General features: G+C 42.5%; 1 protein-coding gene across 1 annotated transcript in view; it reads left to right on the plus strand.

The window, feature by feature from the left end:
* Positions 1 to 24,064, plus strand: part of cdh13 (cadherin 13, H-cadherin (heart)) — a 1,035,536-nt gene that overhangs the window by 443,381 nt on the left and 568,091 nt on the right. The window contains exon 5 of the mRNA XM_059651748.1: positions 1,042 to 1,191. Within this exon, the coding sequence (XP_059507731.1) occupies positions 1,042 to 1,191 (150 nt within the window). The remainder of the gene's footprint in view (positions 1 to 1,041; positions 1,192 to 24,064) is intronic.

Here is a 24,064-nt window from a genome sequence, read left to right on the forward strand (position 1 = left end):
ACCTTTCATCCGAAATGTCAATTTTCCTGCTCCTGTGATGTTGCCTGATCTGCTGTGTTCCTCCAGCTCCACACTGTTTTGACTCTCCTTCCACCTCCTGGAAGTTAAGTTCCTTTTTAATAGAATCCCAGTAGTGCCACAAGAGGCCATTCAGTCCATGGAATCCCCACAGAATCTCTGAAAAGCACCCCCTCCCAGATCCAGACACCACCCTATCCCTGCAATCCCACATTTACCATGGCTAACCCATTTAGCCTGCACATACCTGGACATTATTTGCAATTTAGCATGGCCACCTAACAACATCTTAGAACTGTGGGAGGAGACCGAGCCCCCTGTGGAAACCACATAGACATGGGGAGAAATGTGCAAACTGCACACAGACAGTCGGTCAAGGCTTGGATCGAACCTGGGACCCCAGGCTGTGAGAAAGCAGTTCTGACTGCTGAACCACCGTGATACCTCCCTCCGTGACTTTAAATAGTCATTAAGAGCCTTGTGGTACCTGGGCTACAATTTGTTTAGCTCCAGGGAGGGCAAGAGAGTGTTGGCCAGCTAGTGTGAGCAGGCAGTCAGCTTGGGGGTTCAGGTCTGTCCTTACATCTGCGCTACTTTGTGAATGACTGAAGGATTAGACCTAAGGAAGAATGACAGAAGCTGAGAACAGCAGTGATGACCTCCTACTATGGTGCTGTTGAGCTTTAGAAATGCTGTACTCTATGGCAAGAGTGATTCCCTGCTCTGGGGACCACATTCTGTGAGCTGCCAAGAAATCACATGGGCTTTCTTAGGTCCTGGCAGGATTCCATCCTGGAAACTCTCCTGCTTTCAAACACAACCTGAAAACTGAGAGTTACTGAAGTAGAAAGAATCTTCAAATATGTCTGCAGTAGAAAAAAATGAATAAAAAGAATGTTGAGTTGTTATATTAGCTCAAACTATGCATTGTGTTATATACTAGGAGCATCAGTATTTTGTTGGTTTTCAATTTCTAATGCAGAAGTTGTTAATTTTTTGGCCTTGTATGAAACTGTTTTCCAGGTAATAACTGACAGGCAAGACGGCATAAAATTTCAACTTCATGGTAAGGGCGTGGATGAGGAACCAAAGGGTGTTTTCAAAATCAATGACCAATCTGGAGAAATCATTGTCACCCGTTCCCTGGATCGCGAGGAGATGGACATGTATATTGTAAGTTCTGACCATGGTTTATATTTTCTTTTTAAAAACAGAACACTTTCTTCGAGTTACATTTTAAAATTCACACCAAACTAATTCCGTTGAGTGGAAGGGCCTCGCAAAAAATGGTCCAATCATTGGTATCCACCCCGTGACATTTTTAGCATAACTTCAATTACACAGGAGCTTACAAGAGGAGCTGTCTGTCTGACATGTGAATGATGAAGAGGCCTTGTGAATAGGCAGACTGTAGTTTGATACCTACTTGAGCCGATTTTATCTTAGCTTACCCAGTTAAGGTGCAAGAGTTGGGTTGAGATGGTAGGAACTCACGTTGCATTCCTGACGCTTTCTATCCCCTACCATTTTAAGTTGCCTGAGTTCAGGTAAGACGTCACTGAACTTAGAGTAGTGGAATGGTAATTTCAGCAACAGAGTGGTGTTCCAATTATAATCACGATAACATTTACATGAAGTTAGCCATGGGCTTGACCAAGTATTAAACCAGCAGGCAGCAGTCAGGACTCTGATAACAAGAAGCCTAATACGTTGAGTTTTGAAGAAGTTCTCCTCTTGGCTTATCTTGGAACTTTTACGTTTCCCCTCACCCCTGCACCCGGATCCTCCTGCATATCTAATCGTGAGCTTATCAATTTTCTTACACTTGGTCCCTGTACTCTTCCTATGGTTGCAATCTTTCTTGATGCCTACAACACTTGCCTCCCACTTGTCAAGAGAATCTTGGTCAGGGTGTTGCAAATGGGTCCTGCTTTGAGAGGCTCAAACATTCAGGGTCCACTTTAAGACCGTGATTAGGAGATTGTGGGGATGAGGGTGGGCACATGTCAGCAATTAGGGTACTAAGGGTGAGGTTGAGGGGCCCTGTGAAGAGTATCTCACCTTTCCCTGGCCTAATAAGAGCGCTAAAAGAGCTGCAACTTTGGTACATGAATGAGGAACCAGTCTGCGTTGTGCAGAAAACCTGTCAGTGGAAATCAATGGAAATTGCTATGGCTGTATGCTCTGGTCCACAATTTCCCTAATGTGTAGGCACACAGATATACAGAAAAATTCAGGCACGCACGCGCACACTTGCACGTAACTCGTGCACACACACGCATGCACAGAAACATGCATGTGTGAACACGTGCAGCAAAGTGACAAGAAATAGGAAATCTTTTAACAAAAGACTGAATAAAAGCGAAGGCATTGAATTAAAAATGTTCCCTATATCAGTTAAATGGTGAAACTACATAGCAGTTCTCAGATCTTGTATTCCTACACTCTTAAAGATTTTTCTACCTCTATACCATACAGTAATCCAGGTCCTGCCATTTTTTTCTCCCATCCCTCATCCCAAACCAAATCTTTTTGTTTAAAAAATGTGTTGTTGGTGAGTATTACATGAGTTGAAATGCCTTTTATTATCTTGTCTCTCATTGACCTATCTTTTAGGGCCTCTGCCTCCCACTATCTTCCCTCAGTTTTTCTGTCATGTATATCCTGATCCCTAGGAGCTCTACTCAGATTGATAGGGAAAGGTGGTAGACATTATCCTGCCTACTGTGTATGGTTTTGTGTCTGGACATTAGAGAGCTTCCTGGCTTTGCATAAACTTACATTCAGCTCTTAGCTGTAACAAATTACTGTTTCCCACAAGATGAATGAAACTGCCCCAGCAAGCAAATACATTGTCAAAATTTTCAAAAATATTACTGGGATTTACATGTGAAATATTCAAAGTCAGGAAACTGACAAATACTATGACCACTGAATCCTTTTGTTTTGATACCTATTGGGTCTCAATTTGAGAGACAACTTGAAAGTAATCAATCTGACAGCATTGGCAGAGATTTTTTAACAGTCTCCAAGTGTGGGCTTAATGTATTCATGAATACCATTTCCCAACTCCCCCAGAATAATGAAAGCGACAAATTTGAGTTTAATGTTTTCAGGGTGAAAAGTTCTATTGATGCGATTATCATGCATTTGCATGAAAGTGAGCTGGAGCACTTAGAACAGTAGGGTGCCACTTGTGTCACATCACTATCAAGCAACAGAATCGCGATCAGTCCCAGTGCAGCAAGAGTCACTTTATTGATTACTGTCTCTCAGATTCTCTTTATTGCTGTGCACAATTCTGGGCAAACATCTGACTGTTTTAGCTGATAACTGTGTGTGCGTATATGCCACTGAATATAGAAGATGACATGACATTTCAAAGTAAGACATTATATGCAATCTAACACAACCTATTCAAAGTCCCAAAGGATTAGACAGCATTTGTAGACTGAGAAACAGAAATATTGTTTTAAGTTAATAACCATCAGAAGTAGAAAAACGTGTCTGGTTTAAAGTGGGTTCAGAGTGAAGGACAAGAGAGCATTAAGGGAAGGTTACAATTGAGTGGAATACAGAATGGTTTAAGTAATAAAAATGATGGGTGTGACTCATCAAAGCAATGTGAGAAATCAAGACACAAAAGTAAAATATGACAGGTTTTGAAATCTGAAGTGAAAATATAACCTGCTGAACATACTCAAGAGGCCGTGCAGCATCTGTGGAGATCAAAGTTGAGGAAAGGTTCAGTTTTTTTTCTGAATATTTCCCTCTGTTTCTGCCTTTGTTAATTAAACAAAGAAAGTGTTTAGAAAAGATGTAAATGGGGAAACAAATGGAGTCATCGCTAATTGCTGCCATGCGAATTAATGGACAGATGCTATGACCTGAAATTATTGAACTCGGTATTAAGGACACAAAGTTGTGAAGTGCCTAATTGAAAGATGAGATTCTGTTCCATAAGGTTAGGTTGGAATAGCATAGAAGGCTGAGGTACAGAGTGGGAGTGGTGTGGAGAGTTAAACTGATGAGCAATCTAGAATCTTAGGATCATGCTCGTGGAGTGAGTGGAAGCATTCTGCAAGGCGATTACTCAGTTTGTATTTGATCTCCAACATGTAGAGGAGACTGAATTGTGAGCAAATAAAAAATGATGTATACTGAAGGGGGAGCAGTAGGAAAAGAAGATGCAACATTGTCTTTTTTACATCTCTTACCCTAGCGTGAGAATGTATAGATAGGTATTGCATAGAAAAAGGCCCATTCAGAATGCAGCCACTGAAGGAGCAGATCAGTTTGTTCATTACTGAGTTTGGAGGCTAATGGGGTACAGGGTAAGTTCAAGGTTGCTATGGGATGGAAGGAAAGGAGAAAGGAGAAAAGAAGTGCAGAAAATTATATGGCCTTGGTCGCTGTTAATTAGAATAACGGGAATTTTCAGGAGAGGAAGTGGAATGGATGATTGCAGGCATTGGTGTTGAAACTGGCATCTTCAGAAAACGTAATAGAAACAGAAACCAGAAGAAATGGAGGAAATTGCTAGTCCTCCTTTGAGTTTCATATAGCATATTCATTAGTCACAATGCGTCTCCTTTGAAATTGGGGAATTAAATGTAGATTGAATAGCAGCTTTGCAAGTTCAGTCTGCAAACATAACGTTGAGCTGCTGTCAGCCTATCATTTTCATTCACTGCCCCATTCCCACTCCAATTCTAATGACACTCAGCAACAACTTGAAGAGCGACATCTCGACTTTTGATTGACCACCTTACAGCTTTTTGTGTTCAAGTTTCTGAGGTCAAAATTTCAGATTGTGATTCCTCTGCCTACCTTTTAAGACAACAGTTGTTAACCTTTCTGCTGTTCTGACTCAGGCATAGCTTTATACCATGTGAGAACATGTCCAAGGGCCATGGAGAATCACAAATGAATCACCCTGTGGAGCTCATTGAAAATGAGCTCTCTTAGTAACAGGTGGCTGTCCAGCTGGAACTCATCTCAACTGGAACTGGATGACTAGGGTAGGAATAGGGCCAGTCAAAGACAGAAGTGCGAAATTGTGTGTGGACCCTGTGGAGATTGGAGAGGTGCTAAATTATTATTTCTCATCTGTTTTCACTGAGGAACAGGAGAATATTGTAGAGGAGACGACTGAGTTACAGGCTACTAGAATTGAAAGGATTGAGGTTAGTAAGGAGGAGGTATTATCAGTTCTAGAAGGTGTGAAGGTAGATAAATTCCCTGGGCCAGATGGGATTATTCCGCGGATTCACTGGGAAGCTAGGGAGGAGGTGGTGGAGCCTTTAGCCTTGATCTTTGAATTCTCATTGTCTACAGGTTTAGTATCAGAGGACTGGAGGATTGCAAATGTTGTGCCCTTGTTCAAGAAGGGCAGTAGGGATGACCCAGATAGTTATAGACCTGTGAGCCTTACGTCTGTTGCAGGAAAAGTTTTGGAAAGGATTATAAGGGATAGGATTTATAATCATCTAGCAAGCAACAATTTGATTGGAGATAGTCAGCTTGGATTTGTCAAGGGCAAGTTGTGTCTCACAAACCTCATTGAGTTTTTTGAGAAGGTGACCAAGCATGTGGATGAGGGTAGGGCAGTTGACGTGGTGTACGTGGACTTCAGTAAAGCCTTTGATAAGGTTCCACATGGTGAGCTGTTGGAGAAAATAAAGAGGCACGGGATTGAGGCCGATTTAGCAGTTTGGATTAGAAACTGGCTTTCTGTAAGAAGGCAACGAGTGGTGGTTGATGGAAAATATTCAGCCTGGAGGCCGGTTACTAGTGGTGTGCCAGAAGGATCTGTTTTGGGACCACTGCTGTTTGTCATTTTTATAAACGACTTGGACGCAGGCATAGGTGGATGGGTTAGTAAGTTTGCAGATGACACTAAAGTCGGTGGAGTGGTGGATAGTGTGGAAGAATGTTGCAGGTTGCAGGGAGACTTGGATAAACTGCAGAATTGGACTGAAAGGTGGCAAATGGACGCCAATGCTGATAAATGTGAGGTGATTCACTTTGGGCAGAATAATAGAAAGGCAGAATACTGGGTCAATGGAAAGATTCTTGGTAGTGTGGATTTGCAGAGGGATCTTGGTATCCATGTACATAGATCCCTGAAAGTTGCCACCCAGGTTGATAGTGCTGTGAAAAAGACTTACAGTGTGTTAGGTTTTATTGGTAGAGGGATTGAGTTCCGGAGCCTTGATGTCATGCTGAAACTGTACAAAACACTAGTGCGGCCTCATTTGGAATATTGTGTACAGTTCTGGTCGCCCCATTTCAGGAAGGATGTGGAAGCATTGGAAAAGGTGCAGAGGAAATTTACCAGGATGTTGCCTGGTCTGGAGTGCAGGCCCTATGAAGAAAGGCTGAGGGACTTGGATCTGTTCTCATTGGAGAGAAGAAGGCTAAGAGGGTATTTAATAGAGACATAGAAGATGATCAGAGGATTAGATAGGGTGGACAGTGAGAGTCTTTTTCCGAGGATGATGACTTCAGCTTGTACAAGGGGGCATAGCTACAAATTGAGGGGTGATAGATTTAAGACAGATGTCAGAGGCAGGTTCTTTACTCAGAGAGTGGTAAGGGCATGGAATGCCCTGCCTGCCAATGTAGTTAACTCAGCCACATTACGGGCATTTAAACAGTCCTTGGATAAGCATATCGACGATGATGGGATAGTGTAGGGGGAGGGGCTTAGATTAGTTCATACGTCAGCGCAGTATCGGGGGGCCAAAGGGCCTGTTCTGTGCTGTATTGTTCTATGTTCTGTGTTCATCACTTGCGTTGTTTATAAGGCAGATTTATCACCTTCCAACTCCATTTTGATTTAATCTTGTCTCTCTCTCTCCGCCTATGCCCACAGCCCCACCTCAATATTTGATGTTACAATTGCCCTTAACAGGCTTTGCTTATAAATATTCAATTAGCCATAGGGGTGTTTTGTTGGTGATGAAAAACAAAATATGTGTAGTAAACAACTCTATTCATAATGGTTTTCTCATTTTCTCTCTCACTATAAAATGTTTTAAAAATTAAAAAAGAAATATAAATATAACCATGGGTGAGTTGAGAAAAAGAGAAAAAATAATTCAATTAGCCGCAAAGGTGTTTACTGTTGGTGGAAGAAGAAAAAATAATTTTTAAAAGTACAGACTCACGAGGCCCTCTTGTGGAACAGTGGTAGTGTCCCTGCCACTGGACTGGAAGGCCTGGGTTCAAGTACTAACTGCTTCAGAGGTGTATAATAATATCCCTGAACAAGTTGATTAGAAGAAAATAGTTTTTTTTAAAGCAGACCCAGTAGCCGTTAGCAATTTTAAAAAAAAGCTGTGGAGCTCTGGTGGTGCTCTGCTGTGTTTGTTAGTACTTCTGTGTATTAAAAAGATAAAGCTGACCCAGGGTAGGGCACTGTGGCACAGTGGTAGTGCTCCTTCCTCTGATCTTTGGAAGTCTACCTGCTCCAGAGGAGCATAATGACTTCTCTGAATAGGCTGATTTGAAAATAAATAAAGCAGGCCGAGGGATACAGTGCTTTATCACCATCTCCAACTCCATTTTGATTTAGCTACTTCCCTCTGTCCCGAGAACAAAAAGCAAAAATAAGCAGTCACCATGATTTTGGTGGTGGGAAAGTCGCTCAGTTGTGGCTACGGTAATAAGAAGAGAAGATGATGCAGACCCTGGGATGGATTTGCAGAACTGTCTGACCAGGGCTCGGACTAGCTTTTTATACCATGAATAACAGCTCTAATTTGGTTTTCAACAATGATTTTTTTTCCAGTCTGGCTTGTTGAGTTATAACATATCATCATCTTTTGTGTAATTTAAACTCTCCTGCTTTCCAACCTATTACAGGCCTTCAATTTATTGTTCTCCCATCTCCCCTCTCCATTTTCTCTATATTTGCTAAATTCTCGTATAATCTCTAAATTTCTCTTGCTTTGAGGAAAGGTTGTCAACATTGGCATCTGAGAATGTGATATATTCTAGGCTTGTGGTAAAATCGTGAAATATTACCTGAAAAATGTGCCAGAATGCATGTGCCCATAATGTCAATGCGTGTATTCACCACAAGGATTTATTTTAATTCTGAAAAACAGGGAAGTCTGCCAGTGCACATTAACATGAGATGCTGTTTTAAAATATACAATTTACATTTTAATTCCAATCCCGTGTTTTCTTTCTTCAGTACAGGAGAGGCATTTATGTTTCAGTGATTATAGCATTAAATAACTGTCCTTTTCCATCCCCTGTGTTTAGTTCGCTTATTGTTCAGAAGACTGTAATTGTCATTTGTCCTTCTGCTTTCATAATCAAAATGACATCTGGCGTGTGTCTGAGGATATTTCGGTTCAGACATGTCAAATCAGACAGGACTCTGTATCTATAATTTATTTTTATAAAGCCTTTTGTTTTTACTGCACTTTAAATATCAACAAAGCAACGCCATACAGTATGAAGAGGACGCTGCAATACAGCTCCAATCAGGAAATTTCAGTAATGAAACACAGCGATTGCATCTGTTCCTGGAACTACAGCAATATTTTGTTGTCTTACTGTAGTTGTCTTTCTGCACATTCTTACCACTGTCAGGTCAGAGCTGCTGTAGCACCATTTTATTTCTCACCTTTCGCACGAACATTGTTACACTTGTCTGCTTCCTTGCTATTTGTGCCATCAGTTTAAATGCTTTATCACACTGTCTTAGTGAAGGGTTTCTTCTGTAGTACCATTGTTACCTGATAGTAGGCATTCTTGCAGCATAGCTGCTGTGGCTTCTTAGCAACCCAACATGGAGCAGTCTGAAGTTTTAGGCCGTGTCAGGCAGCCCTAAAGATCTGACATTTAATCATATGGGCTACTGCCCTGGCTTATATTGTGCTTGAATGTAATTTTATTTGATTAAATTGATGAAAACACAAGTCCAATGTGAAGTGTAGCAAAGATTGCATGGCCTATTGTAATGAAGCTGTGGATACAAGAAATGAAAGTCTGTGGCCCAGAATTGACTGGGAACATAATGATAAATTCATTGCCACACACTGTTGTCTGTTTACTTAGTGAGGAAGAGATATGGAGCTGAATTTTATGACCCCTGAGAGGTTGTTAGGCAAGAGGAAGGTTGGTGTACTGTTAGTGGCTGCTGTTTCATAGACACCCCATACTTGGTGTCAAATTGCATTCTCTACCATGGTTTTATTTGTGGTTTTCGATTGTAGCCATGATGTGGAGGTGCTGGTGTTGGACTGAGGTGGACAAAGTCAGAAGTCACATGACACCAGGGTTACTGCTGACAGGTTTATTTGAAATCACAAACTTTAGAAGAACAACCTCTTTGTCAGGTGAAGTGACTATGATCTAGTGTCATGTGACTTCGGATTGTAGTCACTTCACCTGACAAAGGGGCTGTGCTCCTAAAGCTTGTGATTTCACATAAACCTGTGGGCAGTAACCCTGGTGTCATGTGACTTCTGACTTGATTTTATTCTACCAGTGGAATTAGATGTCTCTGGAGGCCTGCCCTTTGGTGGTCCAGCTGGAGCTCTTAAATGGTCAGTTAACAGTTGCTTCAGGCCTCCCCTTCCTACCTCTGCTGGGATTGAAAACACAGCAGGGGGCACCCTCTTCATTTGAGCAGCCCAGCAAGTTTCACTGCTCGTGGTGAGAAGCTGCTGAAGGGGCAGGATGAGTGCAGCGTGGAGTTTGGGGATTCAGATATAGGGCACCTGTTTTAACAACTTGTCCCCATCAGAGGCCCATAAAAGGGCTTGCCAGGCCTGCATTCTCCACCTACTGCTGACCTTCTCACTGGGATTCATGAACCCAGCCCTAGTGAGAGCCATAGACCTAGCTTAAAGTCCAAGCTCCATCACTGAACGCCACCTTGGTTGAACAGGCAGCTAATTCAGTGAGCAGCAGCTATCGGAAGTAGGGCTTCCTCCCCAGGTGGGTTTAAAAAGCTTGCATTGTGTCAGTCAACATATTATGACTGATAATTGGCTATGAGATGAGCTGGGCAAGTTCACCACTGTTTTGTTTGAATCTGAGAAAGCTTGCCTTGTGCTGTATAATCTGGCTTGTGATATGAGTTGCATGTTGGCATAAATTGCTGAAGGCTCTGTCAGTATCCTCTCAAAACAAGACTCTACCATGAACCTGGCACCTTCCCCTGCAACCGCAGGAGGTGCTACATTTGCCCCCACACATCCTCCCTCACCCCCATCCCAGGCCCCAAGATGACTTACCATATTAAGCAGATGTTCACCTGCACATCTGCTAATGTGGTATACTGTATCCACTGTAGCCGGTGCGGCTTCCTCTACATTGGGGAAACCAAGCGGAGGCTTGGGGACTGCTTTGCAGAACACCTCCGCTCGGTTCGCAATAAACAACTGCACCTCCCAGTCGCGAACCATTTTAACTCCCCCTCCCATTCCTTCGACGACATGTCCATCATGGGCCTCCAGCAGTGCCACAATGAGCCTCCCGAAGTTTGCAGGAACAGCAACTCACATTCCGCTTGGGAACCCTGCAGCCCAATGGTATCAATGTGGACTTCACCAGCTTCAAAATCTCCCCTTCCCCCACTGCATTCCAAAATGAGCCCAGCTTGTCCCCGCCTCCATAACCTGTACTTCCTCTCACCTATTCCGTCCTCCCACCTCAAGCCGCACCTTCATTTCCTTCCTACTAACCTCATCCCACCTCCTTGACCTGTCCATCTTCCCTGGACTGACCTATCCCCTCCCTACCTCCCCACCTATACTCTCCTCTCCACCTATCTTCTTTTCTCTCCATCGTCGGTCCACCTCCCCCTCTCTCCCTATTTATTCCAGAACCCTCTCCCCATCCCCCTCTCTGTTGAAGGGTCTAGGCCCGAAACATCAGCTTTTGTGCTCCTAAGATGCTGCTTGGCCTGCTGTGTTCATCCAGCTCCACGCTTTGTTGTCTTGGACTCTCCAGCATCTGCAGTTCCCATTATCTCTACCATGAACCTGCCTGTGACTTCCTCGAAATTGTTGGATTTGTCCTGACAATAAAGAATAAAATCTTTGTGGAAGGCCAGAGCTTCTATTTCATTGTGTGTGAATCCTCTTAAGAGCCTGATGGTGCCATTCAACCTTGGAAATCCCAAGGGGAACAATTGAAGCCACGGACTCACATTTCCTACAAATAGTAAATTGTTCCTTGTGGTATTTTGTAATAAGGTTTACAATTTCGTTTAACGTTTTCTTTCCATTTACTCTATGCACTTTCTTAACCCAGCCTTCCGTTCTTTCATTGTTTCTCTTTTCGGAATCTACGTCAACTTCACCAATTTAATTGTTTCTGTTTATTTCTCTTTCTTTACATTTGGTTGTTTGAGGACTTGTACTCATTGGCTGGTTGTGCACAAAGGTTGACCTTTTTAACAGTTTATTAAGTTGCACTCGCTTCAATATGTGGTACAAAAATAATAGGAGCTAATAAGTGAGAAAAATAATTTGAACTCATGTTGCTCACGGTGAGATGTCCCTCTCTGGCAGGTTCTGTGCTACTGTATCATAAACATTGTTGCAGCGGTCCATTAACCTTTTCATTATTGATGGATGGTTCGGTGTTTCCATATTGACCCATGGTCACAAATGGCACAATGGTTATCAATGAGTCCTGAACACAATATAGAAATGCTGCGGGTTTTCAAAATTAGTGCTTCAAAATTTCAAGGAAGATGAAGTTGAAGCGTCAGTGCACAGTGGTTATATCTGAGACAAAGGGTAAACACAGCAACTAACCTTCCATTTCTGACCTTATTGGCCACAATGAATGGCAGTAATGTTTGACTTTTGGGAAAAACCTATTAAAATGATTTTAATTTAATGATGATTTGTTGCATTTTAATGTGGTCAGTAAAGTTGATTCTCATTGAATTGAAGTTGAATCATTTGGATGTCAAGACTAATTACCAGTTCACACCAATGATTGCAAACAATGCTACAAGGGCAGCCTTGTCACTTGGAAACGATAATTTGATGCGTTACCTTGATTGATATGTTTCCACTGTGCTTCGAACTTTTTAAAATCTTTGTTTTAATTGTAGTTAATTAGAAATAATTAAAGTCAATGAATTTCATTTCCTACTGGAGTTTTGTCTAAAAATACTTGTCAGCGAAATCAGTGTTCATTAAAACAAGACTCTCTTAGCTTTAATCAAACAAGTTAATCAATTATTTACTACATTTACCAGCATTAGATCTCACATTATTGAAGAGCAAAACATTTTCTGAAGAGACCATATTACTAAATAGTTAAGAATTTCTCAGTGAGATAATTTCATTATATGGTATGTATTTTTGTAGTCTAGTTGCATATTAAGAGTAGAAATATATATAGTTTAATTATGATGTAGATTTCTCTTTGTTAAAAGAAGAGTTTTGGTGATTGTTTGCACGTTTCATAACAAAACTGTTTGTTTTTCTTTTCACACAGAGATGCCCACACCATCATTTTTCGATCTAACATTATCAGAGATGACAAAAGTTTATATATCCACTCCTCAAATAGGGAGTCAGGGAACATGTTATTAGCCAAGAGTAGTTGGAATGTGAAACTTCAATTCGAACTAGATTTTACAGCATAAAGTTGTTGGGATGAATAACATAGTGCATTTAAGAAGAATCCAGGTAGGAGCTTGAGAAAGAAAGGTGGGTGAGGGAATAGAAGATTCAGCTGTATTTTTTATTCATTCATGGCACATAGGCTTAGCTGGCTGGGTCAATCCATCTCTGCTCTCGACGAGGTGGCGTTGAACTGCTGCCTTGAACCTTAATAGTCCCTTTGATGCAGGTACAACCACAATGCTGTTGGGGGAGGAGTTCCAGGAATTTCATCCAATGACACTGACGGATCAGTGGGATATTTCCAAGTCAGGATGGCAAATCACCTGAAGATGAATTTGCAGTTGGTGGTGTCGCCATGTGTCTGCTGCCTTTGTCCTTCCAGATGTTAGCAGTCAGCATTTGGAAGAAACTATCTAAAGAATCTAGGGGTACCATGTTAGAGATAGTATACCCTTCTTCTGAGCATTTGTGTTGAAAAGGAGGGAATATTTGTGCCAATCATGTGGACTACCTTTTTTGAATGCTGTCAAGTTTCCTTACTGTTGTTTGATCTGCACTCATCCAAGCAAGTGGGGAGAATTCCAGAACAACCCTTATGTCTTGTAGATGGTAACTGAGCTTTGGGGAGTCAGGAAATGAGTTACACTCTCTGTAGAATGCCTCGTCGCTGATCAGCTGTTGTAGCTACAGTCTTTGTACGCGAGTCCAATTCAATTTTCAGAGGATATTGACTTTCAGGATATTGATAGTGGGGGATTCAACAAAATAATGGCATTGAATGTAAAGGGATGATGGCTAAATTGGAGATGGCTATTGGCTGGTAGGTGAGGTTGGTGCCTTCGTCCTTCGAGCCTGGACGTTATTAGTGATTTCGAGTCAGTCTTGGGAATGGACTTTGACACCCCCTATGCAGAGTACATATTTTATGCCTAGCTGAAGTAGGTTGGCATGCAGATGGCATGATGCTTAGTACTAGCGTTACGTGGTTGAACTGAATGCTCTACTTCTCTGCTGCGATATGGTAAATGTAGTAAATAATTGATTTGATCTCACTTTAGCATACAACTCATTATAAACTGGATGATCTTCTCATTCCCAAATCAACAAGCCCCTTCAAATGAGATTACCAGTTTATTGTTGACAATTTCCATCCACTGGTCCACTCAGAATTGGGTCAAAATTAACCAAACTTATTTTAAGTATGGTGAAATTATTAGAAAAAATGAATTTTCATGAGGTATGCTAAATCAAATGATTATGATGTGCTAAGTCACCACCATGTTGCGTAATCTCTCGAACTGCTAATATTTATGATGTAGGAATTGACATTACATTAAGTTAGCAGGAAAGTCTAATCTGCCTTATTCTCCAGACAGGCAACAATAGAATAGTGAGGTACTTGCACGGACAAGAAAAAGCTGGTTATAATCTGAGATAATGAGAACTGCAGATGCTGGAGAATCCGAGATAACAAAGTGTGGAGCTGGATGAACACAGCAGGCCAAGCAGCATCTTAGGAGCACAACAGCTGACATTTTGGGCCTAGATACTTCATCAGAAAAGGGGAATGGGGAGAGGATTCTGAAATAAATCGGGAAAGAGGGGGAGGCGGACCGAAGATGGATAGAGGAGAAGATAGGTGGAGAAGAGAGTATAGGTGGGGAGGTAGGGAGGGGATAGGTCAGTCCGGGGGTGGGGTGAGGTTAGTAGGTAGGAAATGGAGGTGTGGCTGAGGTGGGAGAAAGGAATAGGTGAGAGGAAGGGATAGGTTAGCGAGGCGGGGACGAGCTGGGCTGGTTTTGGGATGCAGTGGGGAGAGGGGAGATTTTGAAGCTTGTGAAGTCCACATTGATACCATTGGGCTGCAGGGTTCCCAAGTGGAATATAAGTTGCTGTTCCTGCAACCTTTGGGTGGCATTGTTGTGGCACTGCAGGAGGCCCAGGATGGACATGTTGTCTAAGGAATGGGAGGGGGAGTTGAAATGGTTTGTGACTGGGAGGTGCGAACCGAGCGTAGATGTTCTGCAAAGTGGTCTCCAAGCCTCCGCTTGGTTTCTCCAATGTAGAGGACGCCACAACGGGTACAGCGGATGCAGCATACCACATTAGCAGATATGCAGGTGAACATCTGCTTGATGTGGAAAGTCATCCTGGGGCCTGGGATAGGGGTGAGGGAGGAGGTGTGGTGGCAGGTGTAGCACTTCCTGCGGTTGCAGGGGAAAGTGCCGGGTGTGGTGGGGATGGAGGGGAGTGTGGAGCGGACAAGGTCAAATTCAGCTGGACCATCTCCAACCCATCCCTCACCTTCCTGGACCTCTTGGTCTCTATCTCAGGCAACCACCTAGAAACCGATGTCCATTTCAAGCCCTCTGACTCCCACAGCTACCTAGAATACACCTCCTCCCACTCACCTTCCTGCAAAAATTCCATCCCCTGTTCCCAATTCTTTGCTTCCGCCGCATCTGCTCCCAGGATGAGGCATTCCACTCCCGCACATCCCAGATGTCCTCGTTCTTCAAGGACCGCAACTTACCCCCGGCAGTTGTCGAGAATGCCCTCAGCTGAGTCTCTCGCTTTTCCCGCACCTCATCCCTCACACCCCGCCCCCGCAATAACCACCAAAAGAGAATCCCCCTAGTCCTGTCATACCACCCCACTAACCTCCGCATACAACGCATCATCCTCTGACACTTCCGCCATCTACCAGCTGACCCCACCACTAAAGACATTTTTACATCCCCACCCTTGTCTGCCTTCCGGAGAGACCACATTCAACTGAAAGTATTCAATTTCCATTAGAGCCCTCTAGTTTATTTGAAATTGACTCTCCAACTCCTACCCTTGTGTACTCTTCAAAGTGAAAAATACAAAATTAGCCTACAGTTTGGGACACAATCTGTCGGGGATGATTTGTTGTTAAGCAAGGAGTCATCAGCCCCTCATTATTTTGTCATCATAAATTGTCATAGTCCAGTCTGTTTAACACTTAGATTCTGTAGATCTCTCTTTGTATATAGCCACTTATTTTGCAGCCACTTTTAACTTTATCAGCCCCTTTTCTCCAAGTAAAAGCAAAGCACTGTCTCGAATTACAAGTTAAACATGAGCAATTTGTGGTTGTGACCCTGTGTCAAAAGAGTAAAAGCAACAGATATGTTGGATTGTAATTATAAACCTGACAATTGAGTCTTTATTTTGCATAGGATAGGCTTGCAGTATTATACTACTGCCTGACGTTGTGAGAAGAAACAAGTAATATTTTGATGTTGGCCACTTTACGACACACAATGTTCAGCAGCTCACTAGTGTGATACTTCCTCTTTATACGTTCCTGCATCTCACAAGATTGTACATTAGTTGTCCATCCTACATTCAATGTGCAGGCTCCCCCCTCAGAAGCACTTATTGTGTACGGTGCTCTTCCTTGATAGTTATAGTGTCATGCAGCATGACAACAGACCCTGCAGTCTAACTTGTCTGTGCAAACCTCACTTCCCAATCTGATGTACTCCCATTTTCCAGCAGTTAGCCCATATCCCTCTGAAGCCTTTCTATTCACAAATTCATCCAGACGCCTTTTAATTGTTGTAATCTCCTCCACTTTTCTTCTGGAACTCATTCCATGCACATATCACCCTCTATGTTTAAAAATTATCCCTAAGGTCCTTTTTAAATCATTCCCCTCTCAACTTAAACCTAAGCCCTTTAGTTTTGGATCCTCCCACACAAGGAAAAAGACCTGAGCTACTTAGCCCAGCCACACTCTCACAATTTTACAAACTTCCATTAGCTCTGATGAAGAGGCATCTAGACTCGAAACATTAGTTTACTCTCTCTCCATAGATGCTGCCTAACCTGCTGTGATTCCCAGCAATTTTTTTGTTTTCGATTAGGTCATCCTTCAGCTTCTGATGCTCTGAGGAAAAAAAGCCCAAGCCTATTCAGCCTCTCCAAAACCTTCAGTCCCTCTCAGGTTGATCAAGATCTTCCCGACAGAAGGGCAACCAGAATGGTATGCAGTATATAAAAGTGGCCTCGCCAATATTCTGTACAGCTGTAAAGACGTCCCAACTCCTAGACTCATTAAAACCGGAAAGAACTGCGGATGCTGTAAATCAGGAACAAAAACAAAGTTGCTGGAAAAGCTCAGCAGGCCTGGTACCATCTATGGAGGAGAAAATAGAGTTAACGTTTCAGCTCTGGTGCCCCTTCTTCAGAACTGATGGTGGCTGGGAAAATGTCAGTTTATATGCAGAAAATAGGGAGGTGGATGGGGTAGGGAGTAAACGATGGGATTGAGCCCAGAGAGAGAGAAAGACAGTTGGACAGACAAAGGAGTTGCTAGTGATCAGGCTGGGAGGGTGAATAGTTGTTAATAGGGACTGTTAGTGACTGACAACAGGGAGTGTGAAATGGCAGGCTATGTGGTATCAAGGCCTGGTGTGTGGGGTGGGGGTGCTGGGACATGGGAGAGTTTAGGCCCTAAAATTATTGAAATCAATATTGAGACTGGAGGGCTGTAGGGTCCTCACATGGAAAGGGTTGTTCCTCCAACTTGCATTGGGCTGTGCTGAAACACTGCAGCAAGCCGGAGACAGAGATGTTGGCCGGGGAGCAGGGTGGTGCGTTGAAGTGGCAGGCAACAGGTAGTTCACAGTCTTTTTTGTGAGCTGAACGTAGATGTTCTGCAAAGTGATCGCCAAGTCTACGCTTTGTTTCCCCACTGTAGAGGAGACCACACTGTGAGCAGCGAATGCAGGAGGCGAGATTCTTGGAAGTGCCGGTGAAGTGTTGCTTCACCTGGCAGGTATGTTTGGGCCCTCGGATACTGGGGAGGGAGAAGGTAAATGGGCAGGTTTGCACCTTTGCCAGTGACAGGACATGTTGCCATAAGACTGTGGGGAGGTGTTGGGGGTGAAGGAAGTGTGGACCAGGGTGTCCTGGAGGGAACAGTCCCTGCGGAAGGCAGACAAGGGAGGGGAAGGGAATATGTGTCTGGTGGTGGCATTTCGCTGGAGGTGGTGCATAGTGTCTGATGATCTTCTGGATGTGGATGCTGGTGGGATGGTAGGTAATGCTAAGGGGAACCCTGTAGCTGCTGCAGGAGGGAAGTGGAGGGGGTGAGGGTGGAAGTGCAGGTGATGGGTTGGACCTGGTTGAGGGCCCTGTTGACAACGCAGGTGAGGAATCCTGCATTGAGGTAGAAGGAGCACATTTCAGAAGCTCCCTTGTCAAAGCAGGGTGTGAGAAATTTCTCCTCCAATTTCCACCCTGCCCTCACTTTCACCTGGTCTATCTCTGACTCCTTCCTTCCCTTCCTTGATATTTCTGTTTCCATGTCTGGGGACAGACTGGCCACTAATATCCACTATAAACCCACTGACTCCCACAGCTATCTGGACTATACATCCTCACACCCTGCTTCCTATAAAGGCTCCATCCCATTCTCTGAGTTCCTCCGTCTCCATCGCATACGTCCAGATGAGGCCAACTTTGACAAGGAAGCCTCTGAAATGTCCATCTTCTTCCTCAGCTAAGGATTCCTCACCTACGTTGTTGACAGGGCCCTCAACCAGGTCCAACCCATCTCCGGCACTTCCGCCCTCATCCCTTCTTTTCCCGCCCACAACAGCGACAGGGTTCCCTTGTAATCACTTACCATTCCACCCGCATCCACATCCAGGAGATCATCAGACGCCATTTCCGCCACCTCCAGCGAGATGCCACCATCAGACACACATTCCCCTCCCCTCCCTTGTCTGCTTTCTACAGGGGCCATTCCCTCCGGGACACAGTTGTCCACACTTCCTTCACCCCAACACGTCCCTATGGCACCTTCCCCTCTAACCAGCGAAGGTGCAACACCTGCCCATTTACTTCCTCCCTCCCCAGTATCCAAGGGCCCAAACATACCTTTGAGGCGAAGCAACACTTCTGAGACATTGTGAGCAGCGAATGCAGCAGACCAGTTTGGCCTCTGACCAATGAGCATGCCCTGTCAAAACTGCAGGTCCACTTTGAAAGAAATATGCACTTGCGTCCCCAGGTGTTCAGCAATACTTCGTGGGACCCTCCTATTAATTGTGTAAGCCCTGCTCTGGTTTACCTTACCAAAATTCAAATGAACTGTCCAAAGAAATTGGAATGGGGCCAATGTTCATGATGATGAGCGGTCGCCCTTCCTACCCACCTGGGAGGCAATGACCTAGTTGTATTATTGCTGGACTGTTAATCCAGATAATGTTCTGGAGACCCAAGTTCAAATCCTGCCACGGCAGATGGAATTTGAATTCAATAAATATCTGGAATTAACCGTCCTATGATGGCCATCAATCTATTATCAATTGTTGGGAAAAACCCATCTGGTTCAGTAATATCCTTTAGGGAAGGAATGTGGTTGACTCTTTACTGCCCTCTGGGCAATTAGAGATGGGCAATAAATCCTGCCTAGCCAGCATCGCGCTCATTCAATGAATGAATAAAAAAAAAGTTTCCACAAGGATGATGTACTGTTGAAAAATCTAGCACTCCTTTTCTGGAGAAAATCATTTGCTTGGACTTCATAATTATCTTAGTGATGGTGCTGTGTAATGCAGATATATCTGGGCAAGATGTGTGGTAATTAGAAACTAATTAGATGTTGTTTTGTGTGCCATAAGTTTGGGACCAACTCTCTGGCTTACTCGGTATTCAGTAGGATTTCAACATTTCCATGTCTTTTCAAACAGGAATAATAAATTACTAAATTACGCAAAATATGCTGAATTGTGTTGAAAAGAAATAATGTGACAGAAGGAAGCTATTCAGTTCAAATCTTCCTCAGAAGCCATCTGCTCTTAACCTGTTTCGATCCTCTTTTCCTGTATCTTTCTATACTCTTTTGGAAGCATTTTAAAGGGGAATTAGATAAATGTTATTAAAGTTTGCCAAAAAGGCACTTGTGTAAAGTATTCCAACTTTTAACAATTCTTTTCAATCACATTTCTTTCTAATTTCTAACTTCATTCTTTTGGTAATAAGACTGAATTAGCAATTTTACAAAACAGCGGAAAGAACTTTTTCATTACTTCTCTCAAAATCTGTTACAAATGTGGATACTCAGACTACAGTCCTTCTTGACCTTCTCTGTACCACGAAGAAAAAGAAACATTTTGTGTCTTTCTAATGATAACTTTGCATTCTTGGATCCTGTACTGAAACTCCTCAGACCATGGTTCCAATGTCCTTTCTATAATGAATTACTTGGATGCACAGAGAATATTCCAGAGATAATTGAGTTAAACACATTTCAACATCATTTCTTTGTTTTAATGCCTATTTCTGCTGTGTTTAAATCATATACCTACTTAATTTCACTATGATCTTCTTGTTCAGTCCCCATATAAAGATTATCATATGAGCACTCTTGGAGCTCTCTGTTTCTCCATTTGATTACAAATCTTGCCATTTATCATATGTTTCTTTTTCATTCTTTATTGCAAAATCTACAACCTTGCGTTTGTATGTATTACACCAAAGACAACTTACATTTAAATTTCACTTCTAACATTAAAAATATCTTAAAGTACTTAACAGAAACACCACTGAACAAATTTGACAATGAAGCATATAGGGAGGGAATGAATTAGCTGATCAGAAGTTTGGCCAAGCAAATAAGTTTTACATTCAGTCTTAAAATTGAATAGAGAGAGAGCGATTTAGAAAAAGAATTACTTGCTTTATGGTTTTGGCGGCTAAAAGTGCAGCCTCTAATAATGGAAGGCTTAACATTGCAGTGGTGCAGAGAGAAGAATAGGAAGAGCACAGTATGTCAGAAGTGTGTGGGGAATCAAGAGGATTCTGGAGAAACGGATGAGTGAGATCGTAGAGAGATTTAAAAATAAGGATGTGCATTTTAAAATTAAACATTGATAAATTGGAAGTCAGCCTGAGTGAAAAAGTGTAGAATGGTATGCAATATTCCTTCAAAGTTGCATGGCCATGTGTGAAGGCAAAACCCTAAGGTAGGTCATGCACAAGACAGCCCTTTTAAATTAATAAAATGTGAGGCTGGGTGAACACAGCAGGCCCAGCAGCATCTCAGGAGCACTCCTGCTGGGCCTGCTGTGTTCACCCAGCCTCACATTTTATTATCTTGGATTCTCCAGCATCTGCAGTTCCCATTATCACTGATACAGCCCTTTTAAATTACTGTGTGCATGTGGCCTTAAAAAAAAATTTGATGAGGCTACAAATTTTACTAAATCCTCCATATGCTCCAAAGCAGAAGTTAAGGTAACAGAGTCTTAGATGAAGTTTCAGCGGGATGAACAATTGTGCTGTTGTGGGTGTGTTGGGGTGAGGGGGGGGGGATCTACTATAATTACAAGTATGTGATCTTCAGCATATTCCTCAATTTGTCAAGTCCCATCCTTAGAGACTATTACAACATTTCAAATTATTGTTCAGAGCATTTTTAAAAAAATTATTACTATGGCCACATGAGATAACAAGGTATAGAGCTGGATGAACACAGCAGGCCAAGCAGCGTCATAGGAGCAGGAGAGCTGACGTTTCGGATCTAGACCCCCTAAAGGAGGGTCCAGATTCTCCAGCGTCAGCAGTTCCTATTATCTCTTACATTGGCCATATGACTCGTTTGTGCTGTTAGTGACAATTTGTTTCATAAATGTTGGTTTTCTTGTTGCTGTCCTTCCATTATTGTTTCATGTATCCCTCTTCCTGTTCCGATTATCTTTATTTTGCCAGAAAATTAAACAGCTTCAGTGAGCATGCCAAAGTAAAAGCTGATTTCATTATTGGATTTTTCAGTGGCGTCTGTGATATCTACTTGTTGGCCTTGTGTAAATAATACTGTCTGATCATACGTCTATCGCCTCATTATCTGTCATAAATTGAAGTTAGAAAGAACAATCATTGTGAGATTTTACTATTGGAGTAATTAATGATTTGTCATGCATTTGTGGTCTGTTAATGACATTATTATTCACAACTGATTGACCCTTAAAGGCTGTTTCTCAATTGTCAGTTCATGAATGTGCTGAAGAAGGTTTGGATTGATAAGATAAAATGAAATGTGTGAAGAAGGCTATTTGGGCTGTTTTAACCCACGTTCTGAAAAGGCCTAAAATCCCATCATCTCAACATTTAATTATTTTTTTCAAATGATCCTAAGACTTTTACCTCTCTTAACAGTCCAGTCTGTTTTGTCTATGTACCTCTAAGTTACACTTTCTATTTTCTATATCTGATGAACTGAGCTCAAGTACAGTTAGGAATGGATAGCAACTGCAGGATGTAGCCAGTGAGGTCCACATTGCAAGAAAGAATAAATAAGAAAAAAAAATCGTTTTTAGTGCACAAAGATTTATCACATGGTCAGAAGGCTTTGAAAGCCAGGGTCTGTATTCTAAACTTGATCTGACCAAAGCATTGTTAAGCTGTGGCTCCTGTAACTTCTGCCCTTCTGTTTATGAATTTGTGTTGTAATATGCTACTTACTCTTTATATTGGAGCTGTACAGAGTTAATGCAGTCAACTAATAATCTCAATGTCATCCTGGCAATCCCATAACTATTTCTTCAGTAATAATAACACCCCAGGTTGTTTTCTTGCAATTCACGGAATTTAAAAATTTGCCAAGTCTCACGTAGGTGCATACTTATACTATCTGAGTTTGCACCATCTAGGACTGACTTCTCATTTTCAATCAGCCATCCTAATTTGGGAGGATTGATCTTTGATCATTGTACTTTCCCAACAGTGCAACTCTTTTTGTGCCACAAATTGATCAACTGAAATCTTTAGACATCCTTCAGTATCACTGAGCGTCAAAACTAACATGTGACAGTTCTTTTCGATTTTTCTAAGTCACTTCTTGTTCATATTACATACCTGTTGGTGGTCCTTATTCAGTGGTTACAAAGGGGTGATTTTGTTTTCTCATTATTCAAGAGCATTTCAGGTTCTTCATGTAAGCTAACACTGACCTCTGTTTCACCGCCAACTTTCTTGATTCCACCACTGTTTCTAAATTGTCACGCTCTGCCTAATCCAGAGTTGGATGGACAATGGTTGTTTCCAACCATATATTGGAACATCAATCAATTTACAGTACATGGCCCATTCCTGCATCTCAGCCTTTCAACCTTTCCCTCCTCACTTTTAAGTCCTCCTTAAATCTGGCACATGATATAATATCTCCTTGATGTAGCGTGGTATCATTTTTGTTTGATTATGCTCCGGTGAAGTGCCTTTGGACTTTATTAAAGGTGCAGTCAGTGAAAGTTCTTTTGTACATGTATTTCATTTAGCCATACAGGGCTGAATTTTCCCCATTTCTGTGTGACATGTGCAATGGTGAGCATTGGGAAAGTACCGTGGGAATTAAAACCTAGAATCTCAACACTGAGGAGAAGAGAATTCAACTTTCAGCAAAATGTTTTAATGGCTAAATGAGAATCTCACCAGTAAGTGGTGAGTGGACCCTATTTGCATGCATTCATAGCTTATTATTACCTAATTTCACTTCATTTATATGCAGGTTATTACTTTCCCAAGGAGAAGCGAGAAATTAGACAGCACCAGTTTCTGACTACAGAGGTTTGTCAATGTCTCCTCCGGGCCTCTGTCTTGACCAGCATTTCCAAATATCTCAGGATATCCTCCATGAACAGCGAGTGCCTAACCTCCCTGTACACATGCACACATGCACACAGACATACACAGACACACACTCCCACGCAGATGCCCACTCCCCATGTGCACATATGCAGACACGCATGCACGCAGACACACACAGAGGCACATCTGCAGATGTGCACATGAACATGAGGATGTACATGTGTGCACATGAACATGAGGATGTACATGCATGCACACACAGATGCAGGCAGATGTGCACGCAGATGAACATGCGTGCCCACATTCACATACACTGGAAGTCGGCATCAGACAAGCACCAGCCTCTCAACACCATCGTGGCATAACTTGAACAAACTCAGAATACAGTTCACCACATCAACACTGCTTTGAAGGTCATGTATGTCTCCCATTGCAGCGCTGTTGCTAGGCCGCTTTTTTGCACAAGGATGGTCATGCATCTCATGCGTTGGAATGGGGTACATCTCTGAGCTCTAAGTTTGCTCTCTTAGTGCTTACTCACACTGCAACTGCTTGGAAAGACAGTACATCTCAGCAATTACATGCCTTGCGTTTGAACACTGACCGAAAACCCAGGTAGCTTTTTGTGTTTGCTAGCAATTAATGGTCAAAGTGGCAGGCACATTGATATAAGGTTTTGTGCTACAGCAGTGTCACCCCTCCGGCATAGAGTAGCAGCTTACATGTGTTAAGAAGTTGGGTAGAATATTGTGGACTGGAAGGCAGCATGTTAGAATTTGTTGATAAAGTGATGGGGAGAAGAGTGCATG

Source organism: Stegostoma tigrinum, chromosome 16, assembly GCF_030684315.1.
Source record: "Stegostoma tigrinum isolate sSteTig4 chromosome 16, sSteTig4.hap1, whole genome shotgun sequence".
Lineage (NCBI taxonomy): Eukaryota > Metazoa > Chordata > Chondrichthyes > Orectolobiformes > Stegostomatidae > Stegostoma > Stegostoma tigrinum.